The 20,451-nt window shown below is 55.5% G+C and overlaps 1 protein-coding gene across 1 annotated transcript in view; it reads right to left on the bottom strand.

Moving 5' to 3' along the window:
• Positions 1-20,451, bottom strand: part of MGMT (O-6-methylguanine-DNA methyltransferase) — a 156,455-nt gene that overhangs the window by 41,337 nt on the left and 94,667 nt on the right. Inside the window, exon 3 of the mRNA XM_084904634.1 lies at positions 3,188-3,348. Coding sequence (XP_084760760.1) covers positions 3,188-3,299 — 112 coding nt within the window. The 5' untranslated portion in view covers positions 3,300-3,348. The remainder of the gene's footprint in view (positions 1-3,187; positions 3,349-20,451) is intronic.

The following is a 20,451-nucleotide window of genomic DNA, read 5'->3' on the forward strand; positions in this document are numbered from 1 at the left end:
CCCTTTTCCCCTCCTTCACGCTTCCCTGGGCTGGTCTAGGAGAGTGTGGTTGGCACTGAGAACACCGCCCGGTGCCCCAAAGGCACCCACAGCCTCAGCCTCCCCCTCCTCCAGGCGAGAGTCCGACCTCTCCTCCCGGCATGTGACACGTGACCTTTGACGGGGCGTGTGCTTGTGAGTCTCACATTCTGAGTCCCTTTGAACATAAGGGTAAGAATCGTGTGATATGGCATTTACATTAAGTAATCGCTTTTTACGCTTTTGGCTCCTACAAAGAGTTCCACAGCTTTATTGCCATGAATTTTATAGAAATATCCACACATTTCACATCTAGGTAACTTGGAGTGTAATTCCATGAAATTTTCACTACAATATTTTCTCTATAAACCTAGGTCACAGAGAGAATTCTATTTGCTATTGCCAGAATGATAGCCAAACACATGAACAACAGTGCCCGTGAGCGGTGAGTGTACGGCACTCCATGACAACAAAAATATCAAACATTTGCTTCGGAAGCAAGCAGTGCAGGTCCGTCTAATGACCACGGTGGGAATAAAAAATTTTAAAAGCATATTTAAGTGAAAAAGTCTGTTTTTACTTTAAAATACAGACCTGATAGAAAATACCTATTTTCCAAAGCCCACTTCCAGTGAAAAATGGTTGAAGTGACAATGCGAATTCCATTTCCTGCCGGGCAGAAACGGCCCCTGCTCCCTGGAGGTAGAATAACCCAGCCCGGGAGGCAGGCGCGGCAGATGACTGTGGTAAACGCATAATGTGAGCAGGCCGGCTTTTATTTTCAACAGGAACCTTCATGGCTGTGCAATTACTGTGCTGGTGGCATTTCCATACGTGAGGGACAGCCAGGCCAGAGGGGCTGCCGCTGGCTGAGGGTGCCGGGGCTGGGGGGCTGCCCTGCCGGGCGCCCGGGCTGGGCTTCTGGGTGAAGGGCTCTCTTGGCGAGGACGGAGGTAAGGCGGCTCCCTTCCTTGCACAGTCCCCAGCTCCCAGGACTTACAGCCTCCCCTGGACCCCCCAGGACACCGGGAGGGTAGCTGAGCCCCCTGACGGGCCTCTCCTGAGGTCTCTGGCGGGAATTTGGGGAGAGGCCTTTGGGAAAGGGGTTCTCGGAGCCCCAGGAACCCGAGAATCCTTCCGAGGCTCCGTGCTGGAGGCTGTCGCCAGCAGGTTTAAAAAATGCAGGTTTTACTACTGTCATGCCACCGATTTCATAGCTACGGGCTAATAGCTGTGACGAAGGAATTATTAAAGTGTTAAGTATTTCATTTAAAAGGGAACATTGCCGTCACTTTGAAAAGAAAACTCAGACCTCATCTGTTGAAAACCATCGTGTGCAAGATGGCACTGGGAGGGCCGCTGGAGGGCCTAGCATCCCGCGGGGCCGCCGGGAGGGGTGTCCCCGGCACAGGGCCGGGCCCTCTCGGGGGGGCCCACCCGGGCTGGCAGGGGAGCAGGAAGGCTGGGGTAGCAGCCTGACTGCCCGTCTTCCTGGCCCGGCAGGCTGGGAGCCGGAGGGTCTCGTGGGCAGGGGGCTCCGAACAAAAAGAAGCTTCTGCGCACGTTCCGAACGGGAAGCCGGCCTGCTGGGCTGCGGGCTGCGCTCCTGGACGTCACGGTGAGACCCCACGCTGGGCCAGGCGTGATCCGTGACCCCCGCTGCTCCTGCTTCTGCCTCCGGCCACTAAGGCCACATCTGATCAGCGGTTCTCGCTTCCTAATGCCGCGGCCCTTTAATCCAGCTCCTCATGCTGCGGTGACCCCCGGCCATAACATTATTTTCCTTGCTACTTCATAACTAATTCTGCTGCTGTTAATGAATCGTAATGTAAGTACCTGTGCTTTCTGATGGTGTTCGGCGGCCCCGCTAGCGGTTCTCAACCTGTGCGTCTCGCCAATAGAAACGTTGAGAACCACTGGTCTAGGGCCTTAGTCGGCAAAGTCATTAATCCGCCTTGCCGAATATCAACAGCACAACGATGGACACTGCTTTGGAGAGCCACATTTTTTATACTTAAACTTCTTCTAACGCCACTTCTTCAACATAGACACGCCCAGGCCGTGGTATTTTGTGGAAGAGCCACCCTCAAGGGGCCAAAGAGCCACATGTGGCTCATGAGCCGCAGTTTGGCAACCACGGGTCTAGACGACCTGGGCTGCCAGGCACCTGTCCTCTGAACCTCCCAGCCCCGCTCATTGTGGGCAAGGACGTTCAAGGTCTTCTCTGGGGACCGTCCGTCACCTTGCACACCAGCTCAGCCTGCCGGGCTTTCGCTACCCGCCTCCCTGTAAACACGGCTCCGTTTTCAAGTTCGCTTTCGCTGAAAATCACAGTAGCAACTAGAACGCCATTACACTTACGTGGTACATTCCATTTTCAGGTTCAAGACTGCTCTAAATGTATCCTACCTGAGACCTCAGGGTGATTCCCTAAGCACACGGGTGCATGCCTCTGTGTAAATGCTCATTACATCTGTGTAAATGCTCATTATATCCACACGACTATAAAAGTCTCCATGCAAAATGCACCTGTGTGCGTCTGTGTCTAGAAGGCCTTAGCTGCCGCAGGAAGACTCCAAACAGGAGCTCACAGAGGCAGCGGGAAAGCGCGGTGGGATTACCGCGGGCTGCTGTGCCTCCGGGGCACTCCGCCGAGGGGACGCCTTCTCGGCGCCTTAAAAGTGTGACGTCTGACCACGGCAAGTTCGAGACGTGAAGGTGAGAACTCACCCAGCCAGACTCCGCCGCTACCCAGGCTGAGGTGAGTGTCAGCCACTGGGTCCACGGCAGTGGTTGCGTGTCCACCTACGAGCCCCGTTTCCTGTGCTGTTGGCCGGAAGACAGTTCAAGTTCACAATGAGCTCATTGAGAAGTTGACTGCCGCTCAGATGGATTCCTGCTTAAGCCTTTCCGCCCACGAGAGCCCCGAGTCGGCCGGCATGCATCATGTTCGCTGCCCGTGCCAAGAACGACGGGACCACGTGCCAAGACCAACAGAGCCGCCGGGAGCCGTGGGGCCCGCGCGCTCTGTCCCACCAGCGGGGCCGCGTGCCGCCCGGGCGGAGGACGGACGGGCATGGAGCTGGTCGGGTCCGTGACACGTGCTGTGACAGAGTGACAGTTAAGGTGGCCGCCCCCCGATGGCAGCGCTGTGGCGGCGGGCACTGACCTTGCAGAAAGACGGGGTGGTGCAGCGCAGGCACGGGCAGCTCCCGGAGGGCTGCGGGCTCCTGGAAGTAGGCGTGCAGCCAGGCCGTGCACTCCGTCAGGGGCTTCACCATCTCCGCGGGCCGGCCGGGCGGCTCAAGACGGGCGGGGGCCTCGGGGGGGCTGCAAAAGTGATAGCAGGAGGTTAATCATGCTCCAGCCCTGCTCCACCCCGCTGAGGAGCAAGCAGGAATCACTGCCGCCCCGGAGGGGGTCTAGGCTAGCCATGCCAGGAGCACACACGTCTCCACCAGCGGTGCCACAGGAGAGGGCAGCAGAGGCCAAGACCCGGGAGCTTTCTCACCCATGTGTCCACCTTCCACTTTAAGAGACACGGCATCTTTGAAAACAAGGGGTGGCTCCTAGGAAGGAGGGGGGTCCCAGGACTCGACACTTCTGTTTGGGGCTCTGAGCACCCGTGCCGAGCCAGGAGCGAGCTGTGACAGAGCCATGGCGACAGCACAGAAGCGGCTTGAGGGCTGGGCTGCCAGGCCCTCTCGGACAGATGGGTGTGTTTGCCTCTGTGTCATCTGTCAGGTTGCCAGTGCGCACTGCCCAAAGCCTTTTCCAGAAACGCTGTGGAAGCAGGGACACTGCTCCCTGCCCGCCCGCCCGCCTGCCCGCCACCAGCCGAACGGCACGCTCCGTGTTTCCGCCGCCGTGTGCTCGTTCGGGGGCACAGGGTCGGGGTTCCTCGGCGAGGGGGCGGGAGTTACGGGAGACGGGCGTCTTCCTCCGAGAGGTGGGGTTCCGTGCCCACCGGCCTCCTCCTCTGCGTCCAGACTCACGTCTCTGGACTCAGACACCCCCGTGACACAGGGCACGTTGGGGGGTACGCTCGGGCACCCCACAGCAATGCCCACCCCGGTGGCCGCGCCCGCTCAGGGAACTGACATGCGAGCTGGGTTTCCTGGCGTTTCCCACCCTTAAAAGGACATGGGGAGAATTTTTATAGTGAAATTCATCTGAAATTGATTTTTTATGCTTGTGCTAAAGACCTCAACCCCGGCTTCACTCCGCGGCTCTCCTTTTTAACTCTTTCTCCATCGGCATTAGATTACTATTCATGGGTGAAATGTAATTAAGCAGCTTTGATTCCGGAGCCAGGATTTATGGTACTACATTTAAAACGAATGACATTAAACACACACATAAAACCGGATTTTTAGAGCCATGACACAAATTTCCATTTCTATAGTAAAATGAAATTTATTCTCCGCCCTGCCCTCTCCTCCAGCCTCGCCCGGCTTGTCCCTGAGCGGCCGTGGTGTGACGGTCCCTGGGAGTCGCTGACGACCGCTCGGATCACAGAGGAGGCCCTTCGGCTCCCGACCCCACAGCCCTGAAATCCCGGCCCCGAGGGGCCCCGAGGCCCACGCTCGCTTAACCTCCACGTCCAAGTCCACGTCTCCCCGGGGAGCCAGGCAGCGCCCCCACCAGGGGCACCACGGACATCGATGGTCCAGGCGCCAACGTCCACGACAGGAGACGGTTTAAACTTGAGCCACTACCCCTACCCCTACCCACTACCCCTTTCTGGGCGGTAGTAGGTTCGCTGCTCACATTGGGAGTCGGTTTTTGATGTACACCCCAAGACCTTCCTCTTTGGGCCGCAAACTAACGTCAGAACCTCAACAAGCCCACGGAGGAATTTAAGGCAGTATTTTAAAACACCCATCGAAAACACAGGGCCCATTTTAATGTAAATTTCCAATTCCTCCCCATAGAAGGTACCTGTGATAAGAACTATATATCTCTTTTCTTTTTAAAAACAATTGATTCTTAAAAATACTCCAGCAATAATAAAGCATTTTTAGAAGACAGTTTAAACAATATACTTGGCAGACCAGAATGCCTTAAAAAAAAAAAAAAAGCCTATTTACTTTCTCCCATAAGTGTTCAAATTATGAAAAGAAAAACTGTATTTTAGCAACACTTTAGCATATCATTAAAAATCTCCACTGTTTGACAGATGAAGATAAAAACACCCCAAAACTATAGATGAATTATCAAGTCCCTAATGACTGCAAAACAATTACAGGATGCAGGGCAATCTAGTTAAATTTTATTCAAAAGCTTACCACACTTGTGTTTTCTTTTATTTTTCTATCAAGAAACCCATGAGGCTTAAGCACAATTCATTATGTATGAGACCCCACTTGCGGTGCCTGACTGTTGATTAATAGCAAAGTTTGCTGTATGTACATTTGCAACATTAGATGCATACAATATGCTAACTTATTCTTTCACTGAAACTAATTATTTACAAAAATGACTACTTGAGACTACAATTTATTAAATGCATGCATCCAGCCTCAGCTCGGCCCCCAAAGACAGCCCGGAATGAAGATCTTTTACTCGATATGACAACTTGTAGAAATGCAGTTATTAATATTGTAAATGCGGCAAATAGAGAGTTCAAACAGCCTCATGTCCACGCTGCCGCTGCTCTTCTCCACCGAAGCCGCGAACAAAGCAGCGCTTCAGCGTCTCCTCACATGCGTGAGAGGCACATTCCTCTTTTCCTGGCGCGATTTAGCTTCTTATAAATAACATGCTTGGACATTATTAGGAATGAGTAGTTAAAAGAAGGAGCAAACATATAACAGGAATAAGAAGTCCTAATCAAATTGCTGCTTAAGTCTATTTATTACAATTCTGTCAATAATTAGCTCACCTCTTGAGAAATAGCTGTAGAAATAAAACTTTTAAGGAATCATCCCATCACTCTCATCAAATTATGTGTATTCCCCCAGGGGAGCCCCCCACCCCCCATCCCAGGATCTCTGGGGCGAGGTAACTTGGTATGATTCCATAAATCTCCTTCCCACCCCCAGAAAAGAAAGGACACATTCTTTCAAAATGAGAATCACAGATATTTCATAGCGGGTGGGGATTTCAAATGGAGCATCTGGTCAACCACGACTGTGTCTCAGGCTGACTCTATGATGCACATGGTCCCAAGCGGCAGCCACTTGCTCTGAGCACCCTCCTCCACAGTCTGCAGCTGCCCCTTCTCATGCCCTCGGAGCCCCTGTGCGGCCTTGCTCCGTGCGCTGAGGGTGTGTGCTACTGCAGGCGTGGGGTGGGGGTGGGGGGACAGAGAGGGACAGACCCTTTCCTTCCCATGCCAAGATCAGGAAAATCAATGTCTGTGCCCAAAGGCAGGACGATCGTGCAGAAGGTCATTACACGCGACCAATTTCCCCGTGCCATTCAAATTTTGCAAGGACACCCAAGGAGAAGAGGACATGGGTTTTAAACAAGGGCCTGATTTTAGGGACCGAGAAGGACTGGAACACCAGAGAGAGGGACTTTGCTTTCTACAATGAACAAGTAGTAAGAGAAAAAATAAGGGGCACCAGAATGGGAAAATCTCAGGGCATGCAGTGATCAAAGATGGCTGGTTTCCTACCTCCCAATTTACCATCCTGACTCTCTGCAACACAGCCAACATCAGCCGCCGTCAAGGCAACGGACCACGAAGGCCCCGTGGAGAGAAAGTCTCGCTGTCACCCCTCCGCGGCACTTTGGAAAGGTGGGATCCAATGAGTAATGCTGAGGATCAACTGCATGGAAACAACTCGACGTAAACCTGGTGTAAAATTTCATAGCTGCCATTTATTGGGCGCCCGGCCTGTGCCAACCTTATAACTGAAAATGTGCTCTATATTCATTCCTCCCAATAACCCTTGAGGGAGGTGTTATTATCTCTAAGTTCTGGCAGAGGTCAGAGGTTATGGAATAACTTAACCAATGCACTAGAGTAGGGGTGTCGAACTCAATCAGAGAAGGGGCCAAAATCTAAAATCCAGCCTAAATCGCGGGCCGAATGGTTTACTGAACTGTCATAAACTGACAATGTCATAAACTGACAGCGGAGTGCAGTGATGACAGCGCGGTGCGGGCCACATTGCAAGGCCTGGCGGGCTGGATTTGGCCCGCGGGCCTTGTGTTTGACACATGTGCACTAGAGGCACAGGATCTGCACAGAAGTCTGAGTCCCAAGGCCTTACTGCCCAGCCCATCTCCATGGAGCAGACGACTCTTGCTCATCTTTCTTTAAATGGAAACAAGTGGTCAGCCCTTCTCACAAGAATTACATACGGCCACATGACCTAGTCTTTTCTTTCTTTCTTTTTTAATCCTCACTCGAGGATATGTTTCTACTGATTTAAAACAAACAAACAAATAAATAAGTAAGTAAATAAATAAATAAATTAAAATATATATGTGTATGTATATTTAATTGATTTTAGAGTTGAAGCGAGAGGGAGGGAGAGGTGGAAACATCAGTGATGAGAGAGAATCATTAATTGGCTGCTTCCAGCAGGAAGTCAGGTGGATGGGTTCCCATGAGGGCTGCTCTGGTAACTGAATGGAGGGCCCACAATGTCACTGAGCTGGCCCCGAACCTGAGAGCCAGCCCCGGGTCCTGTGTGGCACGGCAGGGCGCCTGGTGCCTGCAGAGGGAATGAGCAGACGAGAGGCACTGGGGTGACAGGGCCCGCAGCTGCACAGTGGAAACACCTGTATTTCAGATCCCATTTTCCCAATGAATGATCTGCTGAAAACCGTTCCCCGGGGAAAGGACGCCCACAAAGGTTTTCTAAGCGGGGAAAGCCACGTTTCCCAGCCTCCCCAGGGTTGGCAGCCGAGGCCGCGGCACGGGGTTTCTGAGGTCGGGGAAGGGGCTAGGACCCTCGGGCAAAGCCTGGAAGGCCTTCCGATGGGCAGACCCAGGACTTGTTGGCCTTCCTTCCTGCTGTCGATTTCGACTCCTGGTACCTGAGAGGAAACAGAAGAACCCCCAAACCAACAGCACATGCGTGAGCCTGACCCTCCAGCTCTGACCGGGCCACGCCGATGGCATCCAGAGGCTACACACAGATTCGCCCCGGGCCCTCCTCCTTCCTCCGTCAGGTTCCCCTGCCTTCCGAGGGGGCCTGGGAGCTTCACAGAGGAGGAGAGAGGTCTCCCTCAACTGCCACCTGTGGCACATGGAGGGCACCCTGGACTCCTGGGGCACTGGAGACCGTGAGAAGGAAGCCCCTCTGTGCCCAGTGAAGCTCTGGGCAGAACATGCCAGATGCCAAGCTCCGGGCAGGGGGGCCTGGGCCCACCTGAGCCAGGAACGCCCACCTCTCCCCCGCCCTTCCCACAGTCACGCCGTCTCCCGTGCCTTCTTTATTCCGGAAGGTTCTACCTTCTTTGAGCCCACACCGTGAGAAGGAACTTTTGGTACCGGGCGCACTTGACCGCGCTGCTCTCTGCATGGCTTCGGGACGGCTTCGCCAAGATGCGATCCAGAAAAAAAAAAAAAAATTACTTCTCGTCTTAGCAAGGGAATAGATCCTAATTTCAATGTTAAAATAATAACGATTTTCTGAAGACACTGCCTCTTTTCTTTGAAAGGCGTGTAATACATGAGGACTGACCCCATTAACTTGTGTACGGGGCTCATTAATAAGTCATCCCGCCACTAAATTACCTGTCTTGTAAATTGGTTTGTACAGTTTTAAATAAATAATAGATACTCCCTATTATCAAACACGATGGCGTTTGGAAAGGAAAGCGGGTGCAGGGCGCGAGGCAGCTCCGCGGGTTCCCGGGACCGGCCTCCGGGGCGCGGCCCGGACGGGCTCCCGCTGGCCAGCTGGAATGCGTTAGCGGCGAGCGGAGCTGCAGACCCTGCGTTTCACATCAGACAAGCGCGCTGACTGCACGTTCGTGGCCAAGAAAGTCTTAAGCGACTATGAAACGGACAGTTAATGTAACTGTGTTTTAAAACACTGAGGTCATATTTAATTTTGAATTGGAACTCTTAAAATGTGCTTTCTGGCGAGGATGTGGGCCATAAAACAACGCTGACTATGGAACAACACCGAGACGTTATTAAAATAAATCTCCTTTCCAGAGCACTCGTATTTGCAAGAGGCGGATTACAAGCAGCAGAAAGCATTTGTCCTCTTCAATGAGGCTGTAGCTGCCAGCCCAGACCCGCTTTTCAACCTGGAGGGTGACGTCACCGCAGGCCGGGGAGGTGCCCGCCCGCCCGCCCGCCCCGCCTCCGGGAGCTGGCCTCTCCCAGCACCTCCTCTTCAGTCCCAGGCACTCCCAGGAGCAAAGCCCCGAGGTCTGCCAACCCCAAGCCCACCAGCAAAGAACACCGTCACTTCCACGGGGCTGGGTGGGGGTGCATCTAACAAGACTGAGCAGGGCAGGTGCTGCACGGAGCCAGCTTCCGGAGGCACAGCCCTGGCCCCTGGCAGAGGAGGACAAGGACAGAGCGACACGGAGAGGGGGCCCTCCTGGCCTCCCCGGGACACCCTGACCGGGAGCCTCTGTCCTGCTGACCGCTATTTCCCCGGATCGGGACCCGCAGGGGCTGCTGCTACCGCACGCACCTCCGCCGGCTTTCATGCATAGACCTAACCAGATGCTTGAAAGAAAGAAATGAGGTTGCAGACACACAGATGTCCTTGGAAGGGTGTCTAGAGGGGTGCAGAGGAGAGCTGCAGGGACCGGAAAAGCTGGTCCGCCTCCCACACAGGCCCCCACCAACCCCCCAGCCTGCGACCCCGGGCGCTGGGCCGCCCCGCAGTCTACGCCACGTCCGAGAGGAGCCAATTACTGTGTCCCTGCCCCGCAGCCAGCCCAGCGCCAGGTGATTACCATTCCCTCTCCGAGCGGGTTCCGGCCGGCACCCCCTTCCACCCCACAAACACAACCATCAGGATGCAGCCGAGGGGTGGGCAGTGGCAAGGACGCACCCCTTCCCCGCGAGGTGAAGTGGCTCCGAGAGCTGTCACTAACACCAAGGGGTTTATTAATAGGCAGAAATTAATTGTATGTAGACTGAATTAATGAGAAGGAAAAACATGCATATTTCAGCGAATGCAGAGGGGATGGGCTGGGCCGCGGCGTCGGTAATGAAGTGCCCGGGCCCCGGGACACACGGAGCCGCCCAGCCGGCCGAACGCGGCTCTTTGGTGGCGGCGGGGGCTGGAGGTGCCATTAAAAAAACACACTGCGGAATGTAAACACCACCCAACTGTTTTGAGCACCGCGTTGACCCCCGATGCGTCTTCTGCAGAGTGCCATCCACAGATTTATAAATAAATGATTAGATGTAGATTCTCCCGAGGATTTCCCTTTTCCACAGCAATTACAGCGGCAGATTATTACCGGGGTGTGTGTGTGTGTGTGTGTGTGTGTGTGGGGGGGTTCCTGGGGAAAGTGCCTGCCGGGCAGGAGCCGCTCAGGCCGTGCTCGCGGCCGAGTCACCAGGGCAAGTCCGATGGCAGCACGCGCCGCCTGCACTGTCACCGGCCAGGCCCCCGGGCTCCGCGGCCACACGTCCTTGAGTCAAAGTGCACGGTCATCATGGACACACCGGGCTGAGAAAGGGGGACGTTTCCGGTGGGATCGACGTCAGGAAGAAGCCTTCGGAGTTTCCGTCCGCACGTTCGTGAGAAGCTGTTGCATCGAGACGCCTAATGCTCCCTCGAACATCTTCTCTCTGGCTGGCTGGGACCCGTGTCATGAAAACACAAAGAAATGAGACTTGTGTTTCAAGAGCACGGGACACATGAGCAGTGCCCGCCTGGCTTTGTCCTGGCCAGTGTCCACCGCGGCATGGCGCCCACCGTGTCCGCCTTTGGAAACACATGTGAGCTGTTCCCCGTTTGGGGCCGTTACACATCAGTGGCTGTGAATGCTGGGGTGCGGTCTTATGTGGACACACGTTTCCGTGTTCTAGGCCAGCGGTCCACAAACTCATCAGTCCACAGAGCCAACTATCAACAGGACAACCATTGAAATTTCTTTGGAGAGCCACATTTTTTAAACTTAAACTTCTAACGCCACGTCTTCAAAATAGACTCGCCCAGGCTGTGGCATTTTGTGGAAGAGCCACACTCAAGGGGCCAAAGAGCCGCATGTGGCTCACGAGCTGCAGTTTGCTGACCACTGGACTAAGTGGATATTGGATGGTTGCCGCAGCCCTAAGCTTCCCCATGTACCCCAAAGAGCAGCATGTGGCTCATGAGCCGCAGTTTGCCGACCACGGTTCTTGGCTATGCGACCAGGAGTGCTGTGGGCCACACGGGAACTGACTGCCTGGAATAAGGCCTCGGAGGCTCCAGTTAATCCTGTGTTTCCGTTTCCCCCAGAGCAAAAGGACGGCTTCCGGCCAGTGCGTGCCGCACAGAACGCCCTCTCCCTGCCCGAGGAGGCCATTTTACCTCCGCAGTCTTCCCTTAATGTGTGAGTCTGTTTGCATGTTTACCAAGAATTTTCCAGTGAGGTAGAACATCTCATTTCCTCATGTGCTGCTCAACAGTCATTCTTAATGGTTTCTTTTATTTAAAAGGATCCATTTATCAATTTAAAAGTGATTAGAACTATCAAATGGCTTTTTTCTATTAAAGAGACTCACATTCCAGCTGCAGTCGATGCACAGCGCGCAGCCCGGAGTGGTCGAAACCCGTGCAAACCACTTCCTGCGATTCCAGCCTCGTCCACACCCACCGCCACGGGTCGCGTGCTAAAGGGACACGTCACAGGACGTCTCCCCGTGAGCACGGCTTAGGCAGGAAAGCCAGGTGAGGCTTGCTCTACCTTGTCAAGGCCATCCTCTGAGCTGGGAAATACTCTCAGTGTCTCTCCCCCATCCCCCGTTTCCCAGCTCCCCCTTTCCTCCTTCCCCCTTCCCCGCCCTGGCCCAGAGATTGCCTCCAGGACACCGCTCTGTATTTACATCTCAAGAAAGGGACTAATGAGGAGCTGCATGTGGCCAGCCACTCTGATGGAGCTGGTTTGTCTGTGGGCTGGAGTGGGGACCACGCTGACGGGGAAGAAAAGAGAGGGAAAGCTTTCTTCCTAAAATCCGCCGATGAAACGCTGCCTGCTCTCATCACCTTTGATTCACATTACACGGGAACCCAGGAAACTATAATCCAAGGCACTTTCAGCAGTACATTCCAAGGAACATTTCAGGAAGCACTGCTGATGGAAAATATGCCATTTACAATGGGTCACATGCATTTCAAGGAATCTAGCAATAGAGCCAATGAAACGCATGCAAGACCTCTGTCCTGAGAACCATCAATCACGGTGAGAAAAATTAGGACAGCCTCGGTGAGTGGAGAAACGTGCTCACAGATTCGATAACTAGGAATGATAAAGATGTCAGTTTTCCTCCAGCCAATCCAGAGTCGATCCAATCTCAACTCAAAGAGGAAAGCTGGGGCCCTGGCAGGGTAGCTCAGCTGGTTAGAGTACCATCCGGACACACCACGTTTGCAGGGGCGATCCTTGGTCAGGTCACATGCAAGAATCAACCAATGAAGCATCAGTGAGTAGAACAACAACAACAAAAATCAATGTTTCTCTCGCCCCTGTCCTATCCCCATCCTCTCTCTAAAATAAAATAAAGACAAAAAGGTAGTTTAAAAAAAATACTTTGGAATGAAACAAAACTGATTGCAAAATGGAGATGCAGATAGAAATGTCTTGGTTAAGAATCACCAAGAAGCACTTACTCTACCAGATACCAAGATGTCTTATCTCTATATACAAAAGCCTAAGCAACTGAACTACCAAACGACTGGTCGACTGGTTGCTATGACGAGCAGTGACCACCAGGGGGCAGACGCTCGATGCAGTAGCTGCCCCTGGTGGTCAGTGCGCTCCCACAGTGGAAGCATCACTCAGATGACCAATGGGCGTCAGGTGCTGGGCTCATGGCTGGCGAGCTCAGCTGTGGTGGCCAGAGCCTCTCCTGCCTCTACAGCAGCACTACCAGATTGTGAGAGGGCTCTGTCCAGGCCAAGAGGCCCCACCAGTGCATGAATTCGTGCACGGCACCTCTAATGGAGCTATCATAACTAAGATAGGGAGGTCTGGGGAAAAGACAGTCCTACAGAAAATGACATGTACAAGGGAACTCGAATTCCCTCAGGTGAGGAGGACTTCCCAGTGAAGGAACAGACACTCACTACACACTGCCTACACCGTTCACTCTACAGTGGCATCCAACACAATTGGCTGCAGGCACACTGTCGCTCTACACGAGAGAGCAACAATCAGGGTCAACCGCAGCCTGCTGACCGCGCTCACCACAGCCGGCGTGACACAGACCCCACGCGCTTTCCAGAGCCCAAGGCGCGTGTTCTCCAGCCCCCGGCAGACAACGCGGCCAGCCTCCGATCCAGAAGGTAATGCCGTGGGACATCTTCATCATGTGCCAGACGATATGCACACTCTTCTTCCTCCCTGTCCCCACCGGAAGCACATTTTTTTCAATTATACTTAAAAAAAAAAAGGTGTACCGTATTCTGCTCCATATTACGCCATCTGCTGCGCTCCGTGTATCGAGAGAAGAGCTGGGGACGAACACGAGCCGTGGCGCTGGGGGAGCCACGTGCAGACAATGCAGTGAGGGCCCCGTAAGAAGCACGTGGCTGGCTCAGTGGGGGAGATGGCAGACAGTGCGGGGAAGGTGTGGGAAAACCATCAGACAGAGCCACGGACAGAGTGGAAACGTGACAGCAAAGCCACGAAGGCGCCGTGGGGAAGGCTGCGGGCGGCCGCGGTCCTGCAGCAGCGATGGTGCGGGCAAGACCGGGGACGCAGAGGCCCCAGTAAAAGGACTGGAGTGGACCCCATAAAAATTTAAAGCGCCCGCCCACCAACAGCACCTTCCGAGACCAGGATAAAATATTTATAACGCAGACAAATGACTAATGGCCATACCTTAGGAAAAGTTACTAAAGCTCAGAATAAACAGACACACAGCGGGGTTAGGGGGAGAGCAGGCTTGGCCACGCCGAAGGAGAAAAAATACAATTGGCTAATAAATATTAAAAACAAAACAAAACACAACAACATGCAAGGCCTCAACAGTTACCAAGGAAATGTCACTTCTTGGGAAAATAAAAAGCCATTTAAAAAACATCATGTTGCCCTAACTGGTTTGGCTCAGTGGATAGAGCATTGGCCTATAAACTGAAGGATCCCAGGTTCGATTCTGGTCAAGGGCATGTACCTTGGTTGCGGGAAAATCCCCAGCAGGAGGCGTGCAGGAGGCAGCTGATCCATGTTTCTAACCCTCTATCCCCCTCCCTTCCTCTCTGTAAAAAATCAATAAAGTATATATTTAAAAAAATAAAAATAAATAAAAAATAATGCCATCTTGTCCTGGCTGGGTTGCTCAGTTGGTGGACAGTAGTCCCATATACCAAAAGGTTGCTGGTTCGATTCCCGGTCAGGGCCCATACCTGGGTCATGGATTAGATTCTCCGTCTGTTAACATGAGAACACTTTCTCTGCAGTTTCATATTGTTTGAAAACAGCTTTCCTGGCAGCTACTCAAGGAATATTTTAGGGCTAAACATGCTCTTTGAAATCCCACACCCCTTCATCAGTGCATCAGCAATGCTGGTGGCCGAGGGGCTCATATGACTCTCAGTCGCCTTCTCGTGAACAAGTGTCACCCTTCGTGCTCTCGGGAGACCTCAATCAAGACCTTGCTCTAGCCGGTTTGGCTCAGTGGATAGAGCGTCAGCCTGGGGACTGAAGGATTCTGGGTTTGATTATGGTCAAGGGCACATACCTTGGTGGCAGGCTCCTCCCCGGCCCGGGGCATACTCAGGGTGCATGCAGGAGGCAAGCAATCAACGTGTCTCTCTCACGTCGATGTTTCTCTGTCTCTCTACCTCCCATCCTCTCTAAAAATCAATGAATAAATATCCTTGGGATTAAAAAAAAAAAAAAAAGACCCTAACGCCGCTGACACAGGGCGGGAGCTGCTGCAGGTCAGTGTTGGGAGACAATCAGGCCCTGACAGGTGCACCCTGTCCTCGGCAGTGAGCGCCTGACCTCAGGAAGGGAGGGCGGCCGCTGTCACACCGCCTGGCCCAGGCGCGTGCGTGAACAGCACGTGGTGCCGGGCGGCGATGGATCCAGGTGACCGGGCTGCGAGCCGCACCGGCACACGGGCTCTCAGATGCTGCAGCTGCTGGCCTGTGGGGTCCAGCGAGGGGACGGTGTGCGCGGGGAGGTGCACAGGCCTCGGGCCGTCTGTGCACAGGCCGGGCCTCGGCACGCCCGTCCGGCGAGTCCCGATGACAGGGAAATGTGGAGTTAATTTCATCTCTCCGCGCCGCGCTGACGTTCTGGAACGATAATTTCTTCCAGGACTCGGCAAGCCCCCGAGAAACTCCGGTGGACGGGGCGAGGTCATGTCTTAAAGGCGGGCGGGGCCTGCACCCCCAGAGCAGGTGCCGCTCTCTGGGACCGAGCGACCTCTCTGATGGGCACAGCACAGACTTCCCGGGAAGAGCTTCCCACACGGGGTGAAGATCCTCCCGAGTCAGAGTCACGCCCGCCTCTCAGAACGCTGGCGAGCCAACCCGGCCGTGCCAGCCTGTGCCAGGGTCACGGTCACCCAGCGTTGGGGTGCTGTGAGGACGCAGTACAGCTGCTCACTGCTGTCCATCACAAGGCCATGCCTCCCATGTGGCCCCCTCCCCTGGTCTCCCGTGGTGCCACCGGACTGCAGAGAGCCAGGAGCCCAGCCTGCATTCGGCTCCTGAGCCGGCATCCACGGGAGGAAGGAGACACGCACAAACAGTCCTAAAAGCTACCACCAAACAGTGCAAACAGGGAGGTCACCGGAGGTGGCGAGACCCCCCAGAGAGCGATGATGGTCAGGGCTTGTGGGGAGCCCACCCGTCTGAGCACACGTTACGTCCACATCACAGGAGCGCCGGCTCCCTGTGCAATCCGTGACATCCCATGTAAGGTGGCGGAGCGAATGGAGTCCGAAGGAGACCAGCAGGCGTCTGCCTTGATCTCTCCTTGACTTTTCATCCGGGTCCCCCGAGACCAAGGGCTGCATCTGTGATGTGACCAGGACAGGCCGGTCTCGGAGGACTGACCCCGTGATGAGGCCTCAGTGGCAGGCGAGCACTCGGCGCCCGTGCCCAGCCTGCCTGCCTGCCTGCCGGGCCTGCGGCCAGGGCCCCTCACTCTCTCTCCACACAGCGCCTCTGTGTGGACATGCCCCTCTTCCTTGGAAGCTGCACGTGCTCCGTGTCTACAATGTGTTTTTTTGAGATTGAGAGAGTGAGCGTGAGCGCCAACAGAAAGCCAGCTCCATCCTAAGTGCATTCCCGCTCGCTCCCGAGCGACAGCCTGCAGCCGGGCGGAGGGGCAGCCCTCCCCGCCCGCCGTGGGAGGTGATTTACATTCACACTCGCCTCCTTTTCCAGGGATTACACCGTGTCCTACAAGCTCATCCGTGTTTGCTTAAGCCAGTCCCCTCGCCCGCCCGGACCAGCCACATCGGAATAAGCACCAGTCACCTCCCGGCCGCGCAGTCCTGCTCTGGGCCAGCCTGGCCAGCTCAGACCGCCCGCCGCTGCCTCCGTGGTCAGGGTGGCGCTGGGGCAGGGGGTGTCTGCAGGGTCCCCCTGCCCTTCCTGCCTGTGCCCACACCCTGGCTGTCCCTCTCCCTCTCCAGACCGGACTCTGCCGCTCGTCCCGAAGCTCGTGGGCTCTGATGCTGAACGGCCTCCTCCGAGGACGGCGGCAAGTGGCCCGGCTGCCCTGCGAGGCCTTCCCCGCCCTCTCTGCGAAGTCTCACCGGTCTCAGGGCTTCGTCACAGGGCCAGAGGGCCAGAGCCCCCTCTCCCCAGCTGTGGCGGCCCCCAGGCTGCATCTGAGGGCTCCCAAGCCTTCCCTCTCCCCTGAAGCTTGCTATGGAGGCACGCACATACACACACGTGTGCGCATGAACACACACACACACACACACACACACACACACACTAGCATCTTCCCTGCACTCTTGTCTCCTTCAGGGGCTCAGAAACGCTCTGCTCCTCTCCTGCCAGGGAGGGCCGCGCCCCAGGGGACCGCACTCAGGCAGGCCACGCACCAGGCTATCAAGGACACTTCTCTCCACTCTGCCGGGACTTCAGTCATCTCTCCGGGCCCCTGGGACTGCAGCGGGGACGCCTGAGTGAGAGCCCTCACCCCCAGCCACGACACCACAGCTGCTGGACCGAGCCCGCGGCAGCCGGCGGGAAAGAGCGCAGCCCCAGGCGGCTGCACGGATCCCTGCCCACTGCCCCCCGGTCCTCCTTGTCCCCCTAAACCCCTCACACTCTACCCTCCAGTGGCAGCGTCCTCAGAATGCCTTCCTCTCGGGCAGGTCTCACTGAGGCCTGCACTAGGAAAATGACGCTGGTCACCGCTGAAGGTCACCACTGGAGGTTTAAGGTCCCCAGAAGACACAGAAAGGATTTTTAAAATGTTATTACCAATGGAAACCCAGTCCACTCTGGGGTCAGTGTGGCTCAGAATATAGGAAGTCCGCCTGCTTCTTGTGTCCTGAGGAGCACGCAGGCCTGGGCTGGGCAGTGCCGCTCAGCACAGCCTTCTCCGGGGGGTGGCGGCTTCGGTCTCCAATCCAGCCCCGTTCCAAACGAAAGCCACCTGGGGCCACGGTGCTGACGGGCCGGGAGGCAGGCTCTCCTCGATGTGAATGACCAGGAGGCAGGCTCTCCTCGATGTGAATGACCAGGAGGCAGGCTCTCCTGGATGTGAATGACCTGTACGGAGCCCACACGCAACAGCTTTCCTCCCCATTGGCTGTAATTATCGCCGCCTAGCTCCGCGTCTCCACATCGGGCCTGCTACCCTTCAGTTTGCAGCGAATTAGGTAGACAAATATACCGGCTAAATGTAGCGGAGGAGAATGTAAATGGCATGAAAGGGGCAATTTGTTCACGATGGTAAAAACCATTTAATACTTTGCATTTTACTCTGCCATTGAACTATTCTATAAAATGCTTTTTTTTCTTGGTGTGTGTGTGTTTAAAAAAAAAAAAAGTGGCTTTTCCTAGAGTCAAATGACCTTTAAAAAACTCACTCACACTAGTTCTTTCTTTCCCGTATGGGTCCCCGGGGCCGGCACGTTACTAATTAATGCGGCAGACACCTCTGCGGGCACCCAGCCTGCCAGGGCCCGGCGGCCACCGGACGGCGGCTCCCGGGGGAGGGCACTTCCAGGCGGCTGCACAGACCCTCCTGCTGCGGCCTCGGGGGGCGCTGGTAACTTCCAGAACAAAGCCACTCAGGCTGTGCCCAGAAAGCCAGCCAGCAAAGGACCAAAAAGGCTTTGCAGGGGGAGGGTGTGCGTGCGCGTGTGCATGTGTGTGCATGCAGGAACTTGTGTGTGTGTGTGTGTGTGTGTGTGTGTGTGTGTTCCTGGGCCTCCTGAATTCCATCCTATCTCCGTTCAGTCCCGCTGCCCCCTGTCCCAGGGGCTACAGGACAGGACTGCGGGCCCCCTGGCCAATCGCGCTGTTAGAGGAAGTCAGGAGGCGAGGCGGGGGCTGCCTGGACGTGGGGGGAAGGTGTGCTGGGTGGCCAGCACACACAGATGTCCTGAGACCTAATCATCTGCCTGTTCCCGGGGAACCAAGGGTAACAGATGTCTCCTGCGCTCATCAAGGTGACCCCGCAAAACTGAAATCAGAAAGCTGGTGTCGGTCCCAGTTTGCCTGAGAAGGCTAGCTCTGATGACCACCACCGGAAGTACCCCAGGATGGGATCCCTGCGGGCGGTGAGGGATGAGGTCAGTCGCCCCGGGGAACGTGGGCAGGGGTCCATCGCTAACATCCAGTGCCCTTCACTGGCAAGCCCCGCTCTCCCCGTAAACAGAGCCATGGGTGCAACAGGAGGGCTCTCTCTGCTGCAGACTCCCATCCCGCCTCCTTCCTGGGGGTGGGGCCCTGTCCATTCCCTCCAGGCGGCTGTCCCAGGGTCCACCAGGCCCTCCCGGGACACAGGAGGTGGAGCCTTCATCCCACGGGGTCAGGGCCCCTGCTGGGAGCGGAGTGAGAAGGGTACCTCTGGCCCAAAGTGACCCCAGGCCACACCCTTGCCCATGCGCCTGCTCCCTGCAGCTCGGCTGAGAGGAGTGAGGAGAGGGCACTGCCTCCAAAGAGACGCCAGCATTGCAATGGCAGCTGTTTTGCATGAAGGTTCAAGATTAGGCATCTGCGCACGGCCACGCTCACACCCCACACAAGCCCCACGCGGGACAGGCCCTCCGGGGTGAGCCCGCGTGCCTCACGCAGAGACCCCCCCGGGGTTCCTGACCGAGGGCCCCAGACACCCGGGCAGAGGAGGAGAGCCAGCTCTGGCCACGGGCCAACGCCTGTGCCTTTGCTGTTTTGCACGAATTACTAATTATTAATGTGAAAAAAGAATCCTCAACTGGGACCCTCTAAGGCCCCCGATGCCAGTCTCCATAGGAACGGGGCTCGGTGGGTGCCAAAGAGGAAAAGGTTCATGTGAAGGACACACACACACACAGAAAGAATACAGGCAGAATGTGGGGAAGGTGAAGTCGTTTAAACAGTGTAATTACTGCAAAGCACCAGCAAAAACTCCCTGTAAAACCACCCGTCCTGCTTAGAAAGGAGGGCGGCGTGCCATGGAGCATGGCTGCCGGGCGAGGACTGTGACGTTGCACTGGCAAGTCTATGCCTGGGCGCCCGTGCTTCCTGCACACAAGTACCCCCTCCTTACCGCCCCCCCGCAACCTCAGCCCCATCTCGCGCCTTTACTTACATCTCCCGCTCTAGATTCTGGGCCCTGGGCCCTGGGGCCGCAGGAGGGCGCCTGGCTCGGTCAACCTTAGTAGATCGACTTCCGAGTCCGGGTGCCCATTGTGCCTGAGATGGGACCCATTACATGGGACAGTTTCTATGAGGAAGGGACGAGTTGGCGCTTGGTGTGGGCGGAGTGCAGAATGGCTCCTCCCTCACACCCCTGGCCAAGGCCATTGCCTCCGCCCCAGGCCTTGCTCTTTAAACAATAGCGGCCCCCCCCACCCCAACCCCCAGACTCTGGTTTTAAGAACTTCCAACGCCCTGTCCGTTCCCATTTTGAGTTGGCATCGCCTAGTTTCCAGGCGGAGAGAGAGTGACAGGGACTGTCCATCAATCACCGGGGCGGCCGGGCCGCAGCCATCCGCTCGGCGCAGTTAAGGGGGCGGAAAGCTAGTTCCCAGTCCCCCGAGATGACCCGGCTGCAAAAACTCAAACAGATAACAGGCGGGTTCAGTCGCTCGAAGTAATCCTTTAGTGGCTAAAATGGCCGGGATGACAAAGCAGGCGCTGTGATTTATGCGTCTGGACATTAATA

This window comes from Pipistrellus hanaki, assembly GCF_964339955.1.
Source record: "Pipistrellus hanaki genome assembly, chromosome: 14".
In the NCBI taxonomy this organism is placed as follows: domain Eukaryota; kingdom Metazoa; phylum Chordata; class Mammalia; order Chiroptera; family Vespertilionidae; genus Pipistrellus; species Pipistrellus hanaki.